Below are 18,770 nucleotides of genomic sequence, written 5' to 3' on the forward strand. Positions count from 1 at the left end.
AACATGGAGTGTCTCTTACCTGATTCCTCTGATGTATCCTATATTTTAAAGCCCAACAGAGAGACACAGATCTCGAGCTTGCTGTGCCTCGCTCACCGCCTGGCTGTCCCAGCCTCACAGGTCTCTGGTGGAACCTGGCCATCTGCCTTCACCTACGCCTTCCAGGGGAAGGAGCGTGCTGCCGGCCAGGTTGGGGTCTGGCACTGCAGACTGATGCACAGGTGACGTGAAGGTCAGTGGGATGGGTGTGAAGAGCTCTGAGAGAGGGCCTTTCAGGTGGCCTTGAACTAGAGCTAAGAACCCTGCAGGTGAAAGTTTCAAAACTGAGGTTCTGGGCACAACAAACAGTCCTTCTGACTCAGGTGACACTGGGAAGCAAGTGACCTGGTTTCTGTGCAGTGTGCGCAGCAGTAGGGCTTGAGCTGCATAGTTCAGCCAGCTGTGGCTGTCGAAGCCCCTCAGCAGTGTGAATGCCACCATAGGAAGAGATGAGGCAGGGTTCGTAAGGGGAGAGGGTAAATGAGATCGCAGGAGTCGTCCCTTCCTCACCCCCGGCCTTGTGCGCCTGGCACGCCAGCATCGAGGCTGTGCTGTTCTTTCTGTTGTGCAGCTTGGGCTGTTCTCCCTGACCTGGAAGGGACCAAAATGGCTGCCAGGAGCTGGGGTCTTGCAGGGAGCTGCTTTAGCCTTTCCTGCACAGTAATGTGGGAAGCATCTTTCAGGGACCTGGCTTATTCTGGTGACCATTCTGTGTGTGAGGAACACTCTAGAGAGGAGGATTAAGCGCTTTGCTTACTCCATTGGAAAGGTGAGTGATGGAGACCACACCCAGGTTCACTTTATTTCCAGGCTTAGGAAAGAGAAAGAAGGAAATTACTGCTAGGGTATTACTGAGACGGAGCAAGGCCCATGGTTACCTTCTTATATTTGAGATTTTTATTATGCCAAGGGCCGAGGACCTGGCACTTCCCTTATGCCTGGTAAATGGTTCATGCCATTCACAGGAAACTTCATCTTTAAAGTTCACAGGGACAGACCTGAGGTGACTCACCTGGGAGCACAGTTCAAATACTTAAAGACAAAGCTCTTAAGGTTTTCTTTAATTGTCATTATAAAAACCATTACTTTAAAAATGCATAAGGAAGTATAAAGTGACTACAAAAGTTCTTCCTTTGTCTGCACTCCAGACTCCTGTCCTATCCCTAGTGGTGACTTCTGATGTGTACTGAGAGAACAGATTGAGGGTTAACTTCTTTCCCTTTGCGATGGTGGGAATTGAGCCCAGGACCTGTGCATGTTAGGCAAACACTTCACCCCTGAGCTGAATCCCTGGCCCTGAAAGATAGCAGCAGATAGGTCCCGCAGGACCTTCCATTTTAAAACCGAATTTATTTGGCTAAATCTTTTATATTATTTATTCTGTATATAATATTTGAATTTAAAAATTACATATACCAGACAAAACTTACTAAGCTCTCCTGGTTTCCAAGGTTTTGCTTTTGTAAACAGTCCTGCATTGATAATCTTAGTACTTATCTCTGTATATGTTTTTGAGTACAATGGGGAATTGAGTGTATTCCTAGAAGTGGAGTCCCAGGATCAAAGCCACACCCCCTATTAAGGTTGTGTCCATGTATGGTTGCACCGATGGTGTTTAAAACTGGGCATCTCCCTGCTTCTCGAGTATTTAGTGTTGCTGTTTGTGTTTTGAGACAGGGCCTTGCTGTACAGTTCAAGCTGGCCTTAGTATTTAGTGTTAACTTCACTTCCCTTGGGTAGGTTTATCATTTATCAATTTTTATCATTTTTTATTGTTTTGCTCATGAGTTAAACCAAGTCCTGTTCTGACCATTTATATTTTCAGTCTTTAAATTCTTGCTTTTGCTATCTGTTGTTTCTGAGGTGATTTATAATAGTTGCCTGTCTGTTAGTCTACTGAATATGTTGCAGATATTTCCCCTGCTTATTGTTTAACTTTATTTATTTTTTTTCAGTATAGAGGTTTACAATTTTGTGCAATCAATTTATCAATATCTTTTCATGCAGATTTTGGGTTTGTGAAATGCTTAAAACGGTTTCATCTTGCCAAGATTATTTTTAAAATACATACCTGTAGATTCTTCTAAAACTTTATTACTCTTTTGTTGTTTAGCATTTGTAAATGTATGCATTTGTCACCTTTCCGTCTTAAAAATTACATTATGTACAGAGTTGGTCCCATCTGCTCCCTCAGGGCTCTGTCTTCTGCCCTTTCTGCCAGGGGCAGTGGCTGGCTGGAGTAAGGGGTTATCGTTACCAGTGTTTGTATTTTTTTTAATCTATACATATGTAATTTTAAATAGTATTGAGTAATCATGTGCATCACTTAAAATTTTTAATGAATGATATCTCTCTGCATAGTTTACAGTTTGCTTTTTGTATTCTAAATTGTGTTTGTGAATGCAGCGTCCTGATTCAGGTAGCTCCAGTGTACCTACTTTTCCTGTTCAATGCACTTTGTATCCATTTGGTATAGAGTCCATTTTGGTTCACTTTCTATCAGTGTGGCTCCTACCCATGCCTCATTCTTCCGGTGTGCAGCGTATCTGCGGTGCAGGACGGGCTGGGGACAGCTGTCTCAGGGCGTTGAGCTCCTTGGCTTCCAAAGTGTGGGTAGTGATTGATGAGTCATGGGGCAGGAGTTTAAATGCTGTATTGCAATTACGTGCTTCATTTAAGTAGTATATTTACTTAGAGGTACTTATTTTGTAATATATTTATGGTAGTATTTACTTTTATTCTAGGAATTACTTGATATCCAGTAAGAAATAGACACTGGCGAAATGGAAAAAGTTGAAATGACATGGCTGTTACTTTGGTTCCCTGAGAATGGCTGCAGCCTGCACAGTGTACACAGTTTTAGCGTATGTGCTGCCAAAGGGAGCACTCTGTAGCCAGTTTTAAAGAATGTGGTCCCTGGCTGTGTACTCATGTGGGTATAATGTATTAACTGTATAATATATTAACTTAAATGTATTAACTATAAGTTAATACATTAACTTAAATTTATTAACTGTAAGTTATTGTGTCAGTTTTTTATCAATGTAACAAAAACCCTGAGCTACTTTAAAAAGAAGAAGAGTTAGCCAGGTGTAGTATTGCACACTATAATTTTAGTACTCTGGGAGTCTGAGGCAGGAGAATCATGAGTTAAGTTCAGCCTGGCCAACAACTTAGAGCCTATCTTTAAAAAATTACAAAATGGGGCTGGGGATTTAGCTCAGCGGCATAAGCGCCTGCCTTGCAAACAGGCAGTCGTGAGTTAGATCCCTGGTACCGATAAAAAGGAAAAAGACAAAAAAAAAAATTACAAAATAAAAGGGACTGGGGATCACACACACACACACACAGTGGGGGTGTATTTTGATTCCTTGTTTGACTTGGCCCTGTTGCTCTGGGGCTGTAGCGCCTCAGTACATTATAGTGGAAGCCCGTGGCCAGAAAGGTACTTTCCAGCAAGGCACATCCCCAGTGACCTGAAACATCCCACAAGGCCCACCTTTTAAACGTCCCAGCACCTCCTCAAAGCCTTTCTACCCTGGCAGCAACCCTTTGCTACAGGGCTCTCTGGGAACCTTTCAGATTGAACTGCAGCAGTCATGAACCTGGTGGTCCAGATACCCATCGCTGGAATTCAGCAGTTAGTTCTGCTGAAGGGACTTTGCCTGACGATAGTCTCATTTCCTGAACAAACCTTCCATTCAAAACTGCAGTCTTTAATTTTGTGCTTTTGAAAAACAATTTTGCATGTACTGCTTGGTTTTGCTTGTTCTTGAGTATTATATAATTGTTATCAAATGTAGTGCAGCTAATTTGTTCAAATTAACTTCTGTGTTTCTAAAATTGATCCGCACTTTTACAGTACCTTAATTAGTTCACTGTTAGGTTAATATTCTAGTTGGAAATGTTCTGCATTTATCGATCTGTTCATTTTTTGGTGGATATTGGGATTCTTTTTTATTTCTATTAAAACATCCCTCTGTGAACACTTCTGCACTAAAATGTAGACCAAAAAAGAGACAGGAGGACGAACAGAGAAGTGCTTGTGGTCTGTGACTGTACCAAGAATCCCAGTGGTTGTGCTAAGCGTGCAGGAGTCGGCAGAGTCACCAGCTGAACTAGCCTTGGGCACGCATCTCTCAAGTCAGCTGCATTTACTTCAGCTAATTGGCCTTGAACTATTTGTAGGCTGGCTGAGCTCATGCAGCAAAGAGACTCTACTTCCAAACAGAATGCAGAATGGTCAGCCCAGAGCACGGAGGTCGTAGGCCCCAGTGCATCCATTGGTATACTGCTTTGAAACCAAAGCCATTTTAAAGTCTGTGGAATTTTATTTAAGCATCCAAAGTTTGTGTGTTTGAGAACATCTTAAGCATTTTTCTTATTTATTTATTTAAAGAAAGAAAAAAAAACAAAATAGAAAAAACAGTAGTAGAATTTAAAAAAATTAACACTAAGAAATCGCTAGTTGATACGTTACAAATTGTCATCTTAGAAATAGTTGTTAAATTTACAAAATCAAAGCATAAGCATTTGTCTTTGACATTAGCAGTCATCATTTTCAGAAGGAATTTATCATTTTTCAGCCTTAAAAATTATATGCAAAACAGCCATTGTTGTGTAAGATTGACAGTCATGGATGTGAGCCTCAGCTTCTGTCTGGTGTGGTTTTTGCTTGTATAGATTGTGGAGGACATGCGTTTCACTCCACAGTCAGCCTTCCCTCAGTTGCTTTATGACAATTCCCTGTCTTGTTTTGTCAAAAATCTCTAAAATTGTAATTATCCCAGGTTCGAGGCCACCGCAATGGCATTTGCTCTAGAAACTCCTAGTCTTGCAGTTATATTGTCATAAATTGAAAGCAAAGGGTATAATGGATGAGTTCCTGCCATTCTCTGGCTTTTTGGCTGCTAAGAAGTTGGGTCTCCATGTCCCTTTGCTGTACAAGTAAGGATAGGACAACCTCTGGAATGTAAAGTGCTGCCTGTACTGCCTTTAGCTCACGGTTAGGACCTCTAGAGATCAGCTAGGAAGTGGACCGCTAGTGAGATGAGGATCTTTTGTGTGCAGCATCAGAGAAGTAAATGTGTGAAACTTTCATGGGAGAAGGAACTCCCCAAAGAGTAAAATTCTGTCATTTACCACAGTGTGGATGGAACCAGAGGCCATTATGTTTGACTGAAATAACTCAGGCACAGAAAGACAGATACCGCCTGTTCCACTCAAGTGGAAGCTGAAGGTTGATCTCTTAGAATAAAAAAGGAGTGGTGGCCAGCCTGGTGTGTCCAGGGTGTGTCCAGCTAGGTTGGAGGAGTGGAGAAAAGATGATTAATAGGGGTAGGGGAGCAACTGGATAGGAGAAATAGCCTCTAATGTTCTGTGTAACACAGTAGGGTTACTGTGGTTAACAACAGCTATTTGAATATTTCAAAATAACTAGTATAGAGACTGTTAAATATTTCCAGAGTGGAGGTGGTAAATGTCTAAAATGATAGATATGCCAGTTTTCCTAATCTTATTATTATGCATTGTATACATGTATTGAAGTGTCACACTGTGCCCTGTAAATATGTATAATTACCATGTGTCAATCAAAAATAAAAATACATTTAAAAGATAAAGTTTAACCAAAGAAAGCACAAACCCAATCAGTTCTAAAAGTTCAGGGCACATAGGAACTAGTAAGAATAAGAGTATGTTTAGTAATGTCACTCACAGACTCTAACAATGGGAGGAGTTTTGGAAGCTCCTTGTTGCAACTGAGGACTCCTGCGTGTTTCTCAAAACTGCTTAGGCATCACCCCAGATCACCTTCCTTCCCTGGCCTTTTGTGCCTTGACATCTTGAAGAGTATTGTGCAGGTGTTCTGTAGAATGCCCTTTGGTTCAGGGCCCTGATAGATGCTTGTGATTAGACTAAAGCTGAACAGTTTTTGGAGAGTAGTACTGATGGGATACGCTCTTCCTGGTTTGGGGTACATTGAGTAGATGAGTCTCATTGTTGATGATACACTTTCGTTGCTTGGCTAAAGCAGTGCTGCATCTACGATAAAGTTACTGTTTTCTCTTCTGTACTCAGTAGGTATCTAGGGGAGATGCCTTGAGATGAGGCACATGGCTGGTGTCTTCTTGAACAGAGGTCTCAGTACAACACTCACTCTGCTCTTCTGGGGGTGGGTGCTCTCTTTCCTCTGTGCTTCCATGGTTATTAACTGGAATCCTTTGCTACAGAACGGTTGTTTCTCCTCTTGTTTATATATTCCCTTATTTACCTGTTTGTTAATATTAGTATGGGTTTAGGAGTATTTACTTATTCTTAGTGTTATAAATGAGTGTTACCTTTTTTTGTTACTTGAATTGTGCCAACTTGGACCTACTGATTGGTTTTTTCTGGTATCTTTTTGATACAGATAATTATTTTAATTTTTTTCTTTAATTTTAAGGTAACAAGGGAGTCTCTAGAGGCCAGCATGTGTGTCCTTTTGATATGTCCTTGTCATTCTTTGAATAATTTCTTTCTATTACTATATGATGCTCCAGGCTCTTCTAGTCTTTTTTTCTGGAATTGGCCTTGGCATCAGACATTTCCCTCAGGATCCTTGATTCCTTTAAAAATAGTGCTTAGAAACCAAGATGTGGGCTCTAGCTGCACTCATTTTATGGTTATGTCCAATAAAGACCAAAGAAGAAAGAACAGAAGTCAGTGGAGTGAAGTATGAGAAATAGGAAAGTATGCAAAGATCAGTTCAGGATAGAGAAGGCATTCTGCTTGGCAAACTGGGGGCAACCCAGCCTTTTCTCAGATGGAGGAGTGAGGGAAACGGGAGGGCAAGGAAGAAGGAAGGAGGTAAAACTGTAAGTGCTGCAGTGGTGGCAGCTGGCCACACGCAAGGCTCCCTGACCCAGGCCAAGGCCAGCCTGTGCCTTGAGTGCCACGGGAGACAAAAGACCTGGCAGTTCCCTACTCTTCTCCCACAGTAACCACCTCTGACATACTTGATGTTTTGATTGATTGTGGTACTAGGGATTGAACCCAGGACCTTCACACGGATCCACATCCCCAGACCTTCTCCCTGTATACTCTTTTAAAATATCTTTTATTTTTGGGTTGTATGGGTTGGGATTGAAATTGTGATCCTTCTGCCTCAGCCTTCCAGAGTGCTGGGATAATAGGGCTGTATCATCACATCTAGCAAATATTTTATTTGTGCCGAAGAAAATGTTGCCATAGTGTAATTAGTAGGCACTGAAAATGTCGGTTTGTATCAAGCAGGATGGTATTTTTGTGAGATTAACAAAATGACCAGATGAAGCTTAGGTGAGGCCACCTAGAGACCCATGTCATCAGCCAATAGCAGTCTTCTCCTGCAGCCCAAATACTACAGGTGTGCTTGTGAGTTTTCCCATGCTGCCAGCAGTGGTTCTGGGAATCTGCAGGCCATTGGTGTCTATGTGGCCAGCCCTCCTGGGGACTAGAGTGCCCCTGACCAGTGTCTGAGCTGCTGCACACACCTGTGTTCAGTTTGCCTGTCAGAGGCATGGTGTGGGAGAACCTGTGTGTGGTCCAGGCCTTCTTGCCTGTGAAACACATGACTTCGTGAAGCCAGGTTTTACTCATCTTGTCCATTGCAGTGTTGTGCCTGTCCTCTCTGCAGGATGGCTTATCACCCTCAAGCAGGCTGGACCCTTCTTCTGTTGCCATCTTTTTGGCAGAGCCAGGCATGTAAATAAAGCCTTTTACATTATCTCTTGGTCTGTAGTTAAATGGATAAAACTCCTCCATTTCGTTTATTAAGCCAGAACACAGCATACTCTCCCACCAGGGATCCAGGGACTGTGGCCTGTCCTGCAGTTCCCTGGACCCGAGAGATATAGGTGTTGCCCAGTTTGTGGGGAGAGGCATCCCCCTCCGCCTGAGGGAGTGGGCCTCTCTCTGGCTCTGGCTGCCCTGTTAGCTGACAAAGGTCTGTAATGAGTCTGATGAGGCTACTGAACTGATTTTCCCCAGGTGGTTAATATAATCTGAAAGATAGAGTAGATTTTAATGAATAAATTATCTAAAAGCCATCTCTCTTTGTTTGAAATGAATACATGGCCTTGAATATGCTTTTCTGAGGGAAAGGAAAGATACTTGGATTAGGAATTCTTTGTACTCTTTAGTTTTGGTTGTAGGCAGAACCAGCCTTCCTAAGGCCCGCGGTGTTTCAGGTGACCTTCAGTGTATCCAGGGGTTTGGGATGCACCTACGTGTCTGAGTTGGCACCTCCCATCTGCTGTAGGAGTATTCCAGGGACAGAGGACAGTGCACCTTGGATGTGGTCTCTGCAGACTTGCTCCCACGGTGCGAAGGCTATAATTTGCTGCTGCCCTTTGCCAATTTACAGGCTGTAATTTTGGCCTGGGGCTTAACAACCTGTGCAGGATCTCTTTGAGATGGGAAGTGAGAACTACATGCTCAAAGGATGAGCTCCCAAAGGTCATTTTCCTCACAGTGGTTTAATAGAGTTGATTTTATACTCTCTAAGGGATACAGACTTCCAAATTGTTGCAATCTTACTAAATTTAACATACACAGCTAACATTTTAAATGAAATTGTCTCTTCCAACTAGGGGCATTTGGCAGAGCCTGGAGACTTTTTTTTTTTTAAAGGTACTAAGGATTAAACCCAGGACACTGCCATTATGCTCTTGAACTTGGAGTCTTCTGTCTTTTGCATAGCTGGCGGTATATCCCATTGTTCCAGCTTGGAGCTTTTTGGATTGTCATACCTAGGCAGGGATAAGTGTTCTGTGGGGTAGTGGGTAGAGCTGGACATGTACAACACAAAACAGCCCACACAGAGTGATCTGGCTCCAAATGCCCACAGCATCAAGGCAGAGAGGTGCCACTCAGACAGGCATTTGCTCTTATGCTTTTCTCTGTAAAGGGCTTCCTGAGGTATTGTGCGTGATGAGAGTCCTTTCTAATTAAAGTCATGAGGCCAAGACCAAATATTTTGCCTCATTGCCTCTTGGTGGGTACCATCAGATGGAGAAGATGATAGCCGTGGGTCACCTAGTGGCAGGATCACTTGGAATCCTAGCCTTAGCTGCCAACAATCATAGAGGCTGGAAGCAAAAGTCATTAATGTTTTCTCAATATATGAGTACTTCATTATTTTAATGAATTACCACTAATTAACTTTGTGCCTCAGAAATTTAAGCATAATTTTTGATTTTTGCAAATGTGGAAAAGATTGTATTTTGTACCCTTTTACTGCCTGTAGGCCCTGCTGACTTGGTCTAGGGATGGTCACATGGGGCACAGGATCGTCCTTATTGATGCAAGTGACATGCAGCCCTGCATGCTGAAGACCAGGAAGAACCTTTGCCTCCCTCTGAACAGTCTGCATGTACTCTGCCTTTTTAAATAGAAGTAATTTCTACTATGAAAGATAACTGCAACACAGAAACATAAAGGAGTAGCTGTGACATGCCCTCCACATCTTAACTTCCCTGAGAAAACAACTGTAGCGGTTTGTACTTACTCTTTCAGCACTATTCAAGTGATTGGTTCATTCATCAGAACTGTTACTGCATTTCGTGATGTGTGAAGTGGTGCCCAGGTGGTAGGGCATAACACTTTACATTCATAGCTCATCTTTCTGTACACAAAATGGGGCCATATAATTAATGATGTTCTAAAATTTATATTTAAAAAACCACAATAAGCCCCTTACATCTTCCTATATGAGTGCTTATAAAGTAGCTTCATTCTGAAGGAGAATACCAGTGTGCTTCCCATGCGTGCCTTGAACTCCTTGATTCAAGCTGTCCTCCCTGCTCAGCTTCTTGAGTAGCTGGGACCACAGGCATAGAGCACACATGCAGTCTGCCTGTTGCTTCCTCTATGTTGGATGTATTAGGGTCTAGGATGGCTTTAGGTTAAGCTACTGTTTTTTGGAATTGGATTGCCAGTTGGACCTAGGCACCTTCCTTCTTCAAACTCTGAGGTACCTCAGCTGTCATCCTCAGCACTGTCAGAGATATTTACCACATCTGTGACCCCCCAGATGGGCACTGCGGACAACATCTGTAATGGGAACACATCGCTTCTGCTCATGTCCCATTGGCCAGAATTCGGCCACAGGGTGGAACTTAGATGCAAAGGAAATTGAGCAGTGTGTTCAGTGAGGAGTCTGCTCGGTAGGGAAGAGGGAGAAGATACATATAGATGAGTAGTCTTTGTGTAGTAGTGTCCAGATAGCTCACGGTTTCTTGTTAAACTAGTGCTAGTATCTTTGTGTGCAAAGTAACCCTAAACTGTGGGCACCTAGAAGTAGTTAAAATGAATGTATATTTTAAAGTTTTATCAATGCTGCCACCTTGTCCTCTGAAAAAACTTCATCAATTTCCATAAACCATTGAATGAGTGCCCTGTTAATGACAAGTCCACACATCTTTGTCAACATGGGATATTATCCATCCTTTATCTTTCCAGTTTGCTGGATGAAAACATAATAGGATGAGTGGGTGGGTGGGTGGGTGGATGGATGGATATATAAACTAGAGTTCTCATAATTTACATTTCCATCATCAGTTGAGAGTGTAGAACTTAGTTTATAATCACTACTCATTCACATTTGCTCTGTGGATTGACTGCTTGGATCTTTTGCCATGTGTTTATTATTTTTGTTGTTGTTTTAGTCTTTGTTGCAGAAGATTATAACCTTCCAAATCTAAATTCCATCACTGTGTTTGTTTGTTTGTTTTTTCCTTTTTGAGACGGGATCATACTCTGTAATTCAGGCTGGTCTTAAACTTACTACATAACCCAGGCTAGGTGCAAACTCAAGGTGACCCTCTTGCTTTAACCTCCTGAGTGCAGGGTTATAGGTGTGCACCACCATGCCTGGCTGCTGTGCATTTTTATATCACTGTATCTGTTGGTCCATTCTGCAAGACTTCTAGGATTTTTGACTTACAAAGACTCTTCTTAGCCCCGAATAAAACTCTTTTATTGTTTTACATTTTAGGTTTTAGTCCACCCTGTTTCTTTTATGGAATCTGATATGGCAGTATCAAATAACTTTAGATTCTGCAACATCACTTATTATATTGTGCGTTCCTTTTTTACTGATTTAAAATGCCACTGTCACTATAGTTATGTATATGGGTCTATTCTGGGCTTTCTGTTCTATTGATTGGTTTGTCTCACTCTTACTGATGCTGGTCTGTAATTACCATAAATTTAATATTTGTAGTATTGAGTCTGTACTCATTATTCCTTATTAAAATTTTTTCTAATTTTGTGTATTTCGTTTTTATACTCACTTTAGAATCAACTTGTCAGATTCCATTAAAGGAAAACTCCTGCGGGCATTCTGATTTTGGTTGCTTTGACAGTACAAATTCAGTAGGGGAGAATTGACATCTTTTTTTTTTTTTTTTTCCTTTTTCCTTTTTATCGGTACTGGGGATCGAACTCACGACTGCCTGCTTGCAAGGCAGGCGTTTACGCCGCTGAGCTAAATCCCCAGCCCGGAGAATTGACATCTTTAGAATCCTTCAGGGAGCATTTACTTAGGGAGCATGTCCAGGTGTTCCCTCACAAGACTGTGGTGATTATAAACAATACACCAAACAAGGACAGTGCCACAAAACAAGATAGCAGAGTGTGCACAGAGTGGCCCTCATCCTGCTACAGATGTCTGCACACCTCTGCTGGTGGCACATTGCATTGTCCTGTGTGGGAGGTCACTTAGGGCCAGTGCTTTGCTGTGCGTATTGAGCAGGCTTCTGTGGGCCACTCTGCCACATTTCCCCAGGTCTTGCTTGACCTTCTTAACTTTCTGCTGAGCTGTAACCATCCAGACACAATACCAGAGGCAGTGTTCGGCCTTTAATCTAAATGTGCAAAAATTTGATTTCCGTCAGTTTTTCCACTTACATTATTGATGTCCAAGGAAAGGTAAGTGAAGGTATTCTGTGAAGAACTGCTTTGAAATACTGTTTGAATGAGCATTTTAGGCATTTTTCTTATAAGAACATCCCTGCTGTGCTTACAGGTAATCACTGGAATCTTTTCAGAATAGAACTGAATGTCTGGAGAAACATCTCTCATAGTAGGTTAATGTTAATATTTTACTGTTTTGTGACTTGAAAAAAAATTGCAAGGCCAATCCCATTTGTGTTTCTGTGTGTGATTTTTAAAAAATCATCTAGCAAATAAAATACTTGTGGACATCTCTGAAATCATGCATATTTGAGGACTTGATAAATTCTTCAAAACTCATCTGTGTAAATGAGGCACTGTGTCTTAGAACCACAGGACTGCTACGGAGAGATGGCATTAATGACACACATATACCTTATGGTAATAAGTGACAGCTGGGCATGAGATCAGCTTGTGAGAGTACTGTGAGCTGCAAAACTCAGGCACCTGCAAAGCAGCTCTGGGCTGCAGAATGAACAGGAGAACCATCCAGCTGTTGGCATTGCTGGTGTAAGTGCCATATGAGAAGGTACGGAGACATCTGGCTTACCGTCACATATAGTTTTGCAGGAATTAAACCAAAGAGCATCTGTCCAATGATGAGTTGCAATATGTTATTCCTCCTTTATCATGCCTCATGCTAATCAACAACCTAGTTCTTTTTTTCACAACCTCACACTCTCCGGGCAGCTGCTTACAGCACTGAGCTAAATCCCTGGCCCAGCATCCTACTTCTTGAGATGTTCTTGTAACCCATGTCTTCTCTGTTTGTTTTCCAGAACTATACTCAGTATATCCCTCTGTCCATCTATGACCTACAGACGTGGATGGGCAGCCCATCTATCTTCGTCTATGACTGCTCCAATGCTGGCCTGATTGTCAAGTCTTTCAAGCAGTTTGCACTGCAGAGGGAGCAGGAACTAGAGGCAAGTATGGCTGGGTTTCCATTTCATTCTCCTGGGGTGAGGATCAGGTGAGAGTTGGGGTGCTGGACACTGTAGAATGAGGAAGGCCTCTGTGTTCTGAGGGTGAGGCAGCACATTGGATGGGCTCTGGGGAAATCTCAGTGCAAGCTGATGAATCAGTTTTACATCCCATGGTCCGTGGTGTCACTTTAATCTGAACATTAACTGATACCATTAACAGAGTTGGTTTGCACTTAATTGGTCTCTGCCTGTAGGATGGTGTTAAAAAACACACACACATTTACTTTAGAAGAAATAGAACCATTTCCTTAATGCTAGTCTTCATTTTCATTAGCATGTTTGTTACTTCTTTTCTTTTGAGTTTTTTAACCAAAACTTCCAAACTAAATGGTTAAAACCAAAAACAGCTGCCACTGGTAGCTCCTGTGTAAGGAATCAGAGAGCCTGAGTGGTGCTCGGATAATGAGGTGATATTTTGCCTGGTTGTTTTAATTAATATTTGATGCTTGAATTAAACGGTGAATTCTAAAGAGAAATTGAGGAGGCCGTTTCAATTAAGAGGGTTTCATCCTGTAGCTTGCACAGGAGTGTCAGAATAAAATATTCTGTAGCCTCCAGGGGGCCATGAATTCTGATTGGTTGCAAGGCAGGAAATTCTCAATCCAGGAACAAAAAATATTCTTCAGTATGTTTCCTCAAACCTTTTTGGGGCTATTCAATTTTAATGTATTGTTTTGTTTTTCATATTTCATCAGAGGATAATGCTGAAAGAGTCAGTAACAAAATTTGAAATTCTATTTGGTAGAATTTACAGTTAGCATGTTTACAGTTTAATATTTATTATGTGTGAATTAAGTCCTTTCGAGGAACACTGCATAAGAATGACTGATAAATACAATGCCCTTTATCCTTAGGAATGGCACTGAGAGCCACAGGTTTGTTTGCTGTGTCTATGTTTTGCATTCTGTAATAAGAGAAAGCAAAGCTCAAATTTTGTATCACCAAAATATTAACTTCTTCTCAGACATTTCATCTGGGTTTACCCAATGGTAGGTTGTCTAATGAACACTAAAAAAAACCCTAAAGCACCAAGAAGTAATTTATGTTTCTTCCATCAAGCAATAAACATTGAAAAGAATTTTTTTATATTTAAAATATTTCAGTAAAAAGGCTGAAGACTCCTGCCTGATTTTTTATTCAGTTTCTGAGGCAAGAGAAGAAGTTAAAGAAAAGACTAGTCCATTAGTCTTAGTTAAAACATTTTGTTAATGAAAATAAAATATTTGAATATTTGTGTTCAAAATATTTTAACTAGCCCTCTTCCCTTGTAGGCAGAGGTTCACCTTTTTAGCTCATGAATCCTTTTAAACTATTCTTGCCAGCGCTGGGGGTGTGTGCTCCTTCAGGACTGTGTGTGTTCTCTGTATTGCCGCAAGGATTAATCAGCCCAAGATGCTGTTCATTTCAGTAACTGGGGAAAAAAGTTTACATGCATCTTTAAGAAACAATATTTAATTGACTCATTCCTCATGAAGAGGAAACAGTGCAGGGTTATAGCGTATGTTTTATAATTAGCTCTGATTTTTATCTTCATTCTTCTTATAATTACAGTGTAGATCAGCCCTGCATTTCTCTATCATACCTACTATTATTGGCTATTTTTCAGTCAGTCTCTTGCATAAGCAACAGAAGTTGAAATGTTAAAATTGGCTCCTGGCTAATATTTTAATGTACACTCTAGTCATTTACTCTTTGCTCCAGAAATAGACATCCTAAGTGGTCTGTTAGGTTTATACTTTTAAAATATTTCTTCTTCTCCAGCTAGCCAACTTTTTTGTAAATTTGCCATATATTTTAATACTTTTGGTCATGTAACATGTGGTGTGAGGGAAACTGGTAGGTAAGTGGTTTGTACAAATGTTTAAAAAATGAGGAAAGTCTTGCCATTATCTATTCGGTTGACCCTGGGATAGGGAGAGCAAATCCCTGTGCTTCCTATAGGTCTTTGTGGCACCTGCTTGAATTTGGAATCGTATCAGTAGGAAAAGAAGTGAATAAAAATGATTAAGCTATAGTGCTGGAACATGGTTAGCTGGAACATAAAAACCTTGAGATAATAAGACAAACACAAATGTAAGTGACATAAATTTTCAGAGCTGATCATCAACTTTCATGTTCTTCGTTGGCATAGTGCTATTCTGGCGCTAGAGGTTTGTCATGTGCGTCTTTCTCTGGAGGCAAAATAGAAGATGACTCCATAAAAGCACAGCATAATTTATTGCATGCAATTGAAATTTCGTTATAGTCAGAGAAATGTATGCCTGTCATTCAGGAATCTGCCTTATATTTTTCATTATGTCGTATTATTTTGTAATTTAAAAATTAAAGAAAATCTTTAAGTCTCTCTGCTGTCAATGTTTTTTTTTTTTAAGAAATATTTTTATTTTACCAAATTAGTGTGTCCTGTAGTTTAAAGAATTAAAGCATGCAAAGGGTTTCTTTGTAATGAATCAAATACCCCTGGCCCTGACTTCCCAAGCTGGAGCTCTGTGCAAAAGCATCTCTTTGAGTCTTCCCTCCTTACCTACAGATCACACACAGATGGTCGTGTTTCTAGGTTCTCCCATCATGGACTGTCTGCTGTGATCCAGAATCAAGGTGATACTTCCACTAATGAGTCCTCTATAAGAGAGAAATAAGATGAAAGATTGATAGTGATAAATATGTGGTAGTATAATTAATGTGTGTTTGTATTTGAGAGTGGGTTCTAAAGAGAAAGTCCTGTTGAAGAAGACTAGCTACCCTTCCTGCTTGTCATTAGCTACTCTTTCTGATTTTCCACTGCCATTCTAGGTAACACTCTGGTTTCTGTGTATGTTGTAAACTTTAGCATATTGAATAATATCTATGTTTTTATGTTTAGTTTTATCAATAATAGTTAAGGTCTTCTGTTTTTAAAACTCTTAGTTTCCTTCTACTTTTTTCCTCTTATCTTTCTAACTCTGTCTCTGCATTTTTAGTCCTGTAGTTATCTTACACATATCCTCTGTGCTGGGTATATGGAGAGTCTGTAAGATGATAAACATTGAATTCTATTGCCTGATCATGACTGCGTAAACTTGTCCCTTGAGTGGCTGGATAGGATACTGTGTTCCATGGTTGTGGTATTTGTTTGCTCTTTCTGTAGTCCTTTTTTCTTCTTGAATTCTACATTGATCTTTAATAAATGCTCAATGTTATGGTTTAAATACGAAGCATCCCTCAAATGCTCATGTATTGGGGACACTAATCTCATCAATGAGTTAACTTGCTGATGAGTTCATTAGCTGAATGGGCTGTTAAGACATGGGGCTTAGAAACTAAAGAAGGTAGATTCCTGGGCCAGGCCTTTGCAGGGCGTATCTCTTCTCTGGAGCTTCACCCTCGTTCTGTTTCCTGATTGCCGTGAAGTGAGGAGCTTTTTTCTGCTCTACTCTTTTGCCATGATGTGTCAGTCCTCTAACCAGCTGACCATGGACTGAAACCTCAAACTGTGAACCAAAATACGTCTTTTTGCCTTCGAGCTATGTAGTCAGGAATTTTGTTCCAGTGATAAAAAGCTGACAGATACACTCAGACTCCAGATTCTCAGTGTCAGAGTGTGTCCTTCCTCAAGGACCCTTGTTCCAGGGCCTTTACCGCCTCTTTTCTCCCTCCCCGCCTCTCTCACCTGCTGTCCACTCCCCTGGGTGCACCCTTGTGTTCTAGGCCCACCTGTTCAGCTTTTTGATGCCTTCTTATTCTACCACAGCACATCCTCAAGTACCTAGCCAGAGAGATCTTCCCAGGCCATATCTGCATTTACAGTCTTCAGTTGTAAACAGAGGAAAGCTCAGTGTGGTTTTTAAAAGAAAAAACAGTTTGTTTCTTTTACTAATAAGACCACTGAGGCAAATCATTTATTTCTTGAGCATTGCTGTTAGCATCCTCCTTTCTGGCATCCCTCATTCTCTGGTGCTTTATCCTCATGGCTGCCACTTGCCCACCACAGCTTAAGGCATTTCATCTGTTTCTGCAGCAGGATGCAGTGGGCAAGGGTCAGACCTGGGCACATCAGTTTTCCTTATTAGACAGTAATGCAGACTACGTCACATTGGTGACAGTTGGGCCGTAAAGCCAGCCCAGATACAGAGCATGGTGGTGGGAAGAGGAAATGGAGTTGGGAGTGGCCCCTGGATTATCTGCTGAGGAGTGGCAGTCACAGTGTGCTGTGTGTGGAATTCATAGTGTGCCTGTGGAATTTTAAGTCACTTTCACCCTTAAAGCAGTCTTGCTCTTACTACCAAAAATACAAAGGTACAACTATTACTATCCAGATAAAAGCCATTAAGGGGATATACATCATGATATACTTCATATATGTTGAATGAATTGGAAAAAAGAAAAAGCATTCAAATACTTTCTCAGCAACTTTTGCTCAGACATTTAATCCCTGGTCTGTAGCTGAAAAGGAAGGCCAAATTGTAAATAAATTAGTTCTCTTTGAAGTTGTCAGATTTGACCACCAGGTTCTGCTGGTTTCTAGTGGCTGCTTCCCAAAGGTAGTTAGAACTCTCGTCTCCACCAAGACAGCAGTATTGTAGAATCAGATCTAGCCAAGGTGTTCTTGGAAACAGAAGCCTTTATGGGCTCAACTCTGTCCCAGTAATACCAGCACCTGAATGTCACCGTCTTCCTTTGATTCAGTACTGGCTTCCTTTGATTGAGTACTGGACAGCTTGTCCGTAGTAACCTGACAGGAGCAGAAAGGTGCCTTCCTGGGATTGGGTTGCCATTCTTTAGGAAGCATCTTTGATTGACCTTGGGCCTGTCAGTCGCCCTTTTCTCCTGCCACTTGTTGACATTTTGCAAGGCATCACCTAAGTTGGCTCCATGCACATTGTATTCCTGTCTGACACATTGTGGGGTCTGCTCCTGCAGCATAGACCCTTGTCTGAGTCACTCACTTCCCAGCAGACATAGTCCAGATGCTATGGCCTTGCTTAACGCAATCACCCCTTCTCCTTGTGAACATTCTGAGGTGAACCAAGCCAGGATGCACTCTCCTGTGTGTCATTCGCTATCAATCACTGCAGCTGGTCATTCTAACCAAGATATCCATATTGTTGGGTTTTCGCAAGAAGTGTTAAGACTATATCCCACAGAGCTAAGGAGTTCATATTTTAAAATATTATCCTCCCTTCCTACTATTGTAGTCAAGTCTACTACGTGGCTTTTGGAGTTCTCCACAAAGGCAGTGCTCTGTTTTCACAAGTTAATTTGAGGTATTACAAGGTCTACTTATGATTTATGAACGTAACAGCTTCCTCCTTAAGTTACCTGTTGAAAGACCTGTTTCTTCGTTGCCATTTTCTCTGTGGACTTGCCATGGTCATGGCATTCATGATGCTTTGGGATGAGATCCACAGTGCTCATGCTACAACTCATGCCTGGCTTGTTTCTGTTTTATGGTTCATGTTCTTTCTCCTCTGCTTTAATCACTTGTAGGCAGGGAGACGAGCAAGCATCTATTTTTTTTTTTTTTTACTTTCTTTAGTCTTTAAGTGATATTAATTTGTGGGCTTTGTAAAAATACTCTCCAGTGTTCTGTATTATCTGTTTCCTCCAGTATAATGTCTGTCATTTGGTTTATCTTTATTTTTCTCTTCCATACTGGGGCTTCGGATGATTTGTTGTTCTCATATTGATGAACAAAGCAGAATGAGCCTGCTATTGCTGTGTGTCCCGGGCTGACTGACTGGTAGGAGGCAGGTGGCTTGGTTGCTGCCTGGAACTCAGGTGCCCCACACAGTA

General features: G+C 41.3%; 1 protein-coding gene across 3 annotated transcripts in view; it reads left to right on the plus strand.

Moving 5' to 3' along the window:
• The window catches only part of Rptor (regulatory associated protein of MTOR complex 1), a 366,523-nt gene that overhangs the window by 161,446 nt on the left and 186,307 nt on the right, over nt 1-18,770 (plus strand). For all 3 annotated transcript variants that reach the window (XM_003464795.5, XM_063241865.1, XM_063241866.1), the window contains one exon: nt 12,792-12,938. In XM_003464795.5, the coding sequence (XP_003464843.1) occupies nt 12,792-12,938 (147 nt within the window). The remainder of the gene's footprint in view (nt 1-12,791; nt 12,939-18,770) is intronic.

Source organism: Cavia porcellus, unplaced genomic scaffold (genome assembly GCF_034190915.1).
Source record: "Cavia porcellus strain 051 isolate PalLab524CR breed Dunkin Hartley unplaced genomic scaffold, mCavPor4.1 scaffold_32, whole genome shotgun sequence".
NCBI lineage: Eukaryota > Metazoa > Chordata > Mammalia > Rodentia > Caviidae > Cavia > Cavia porcellus.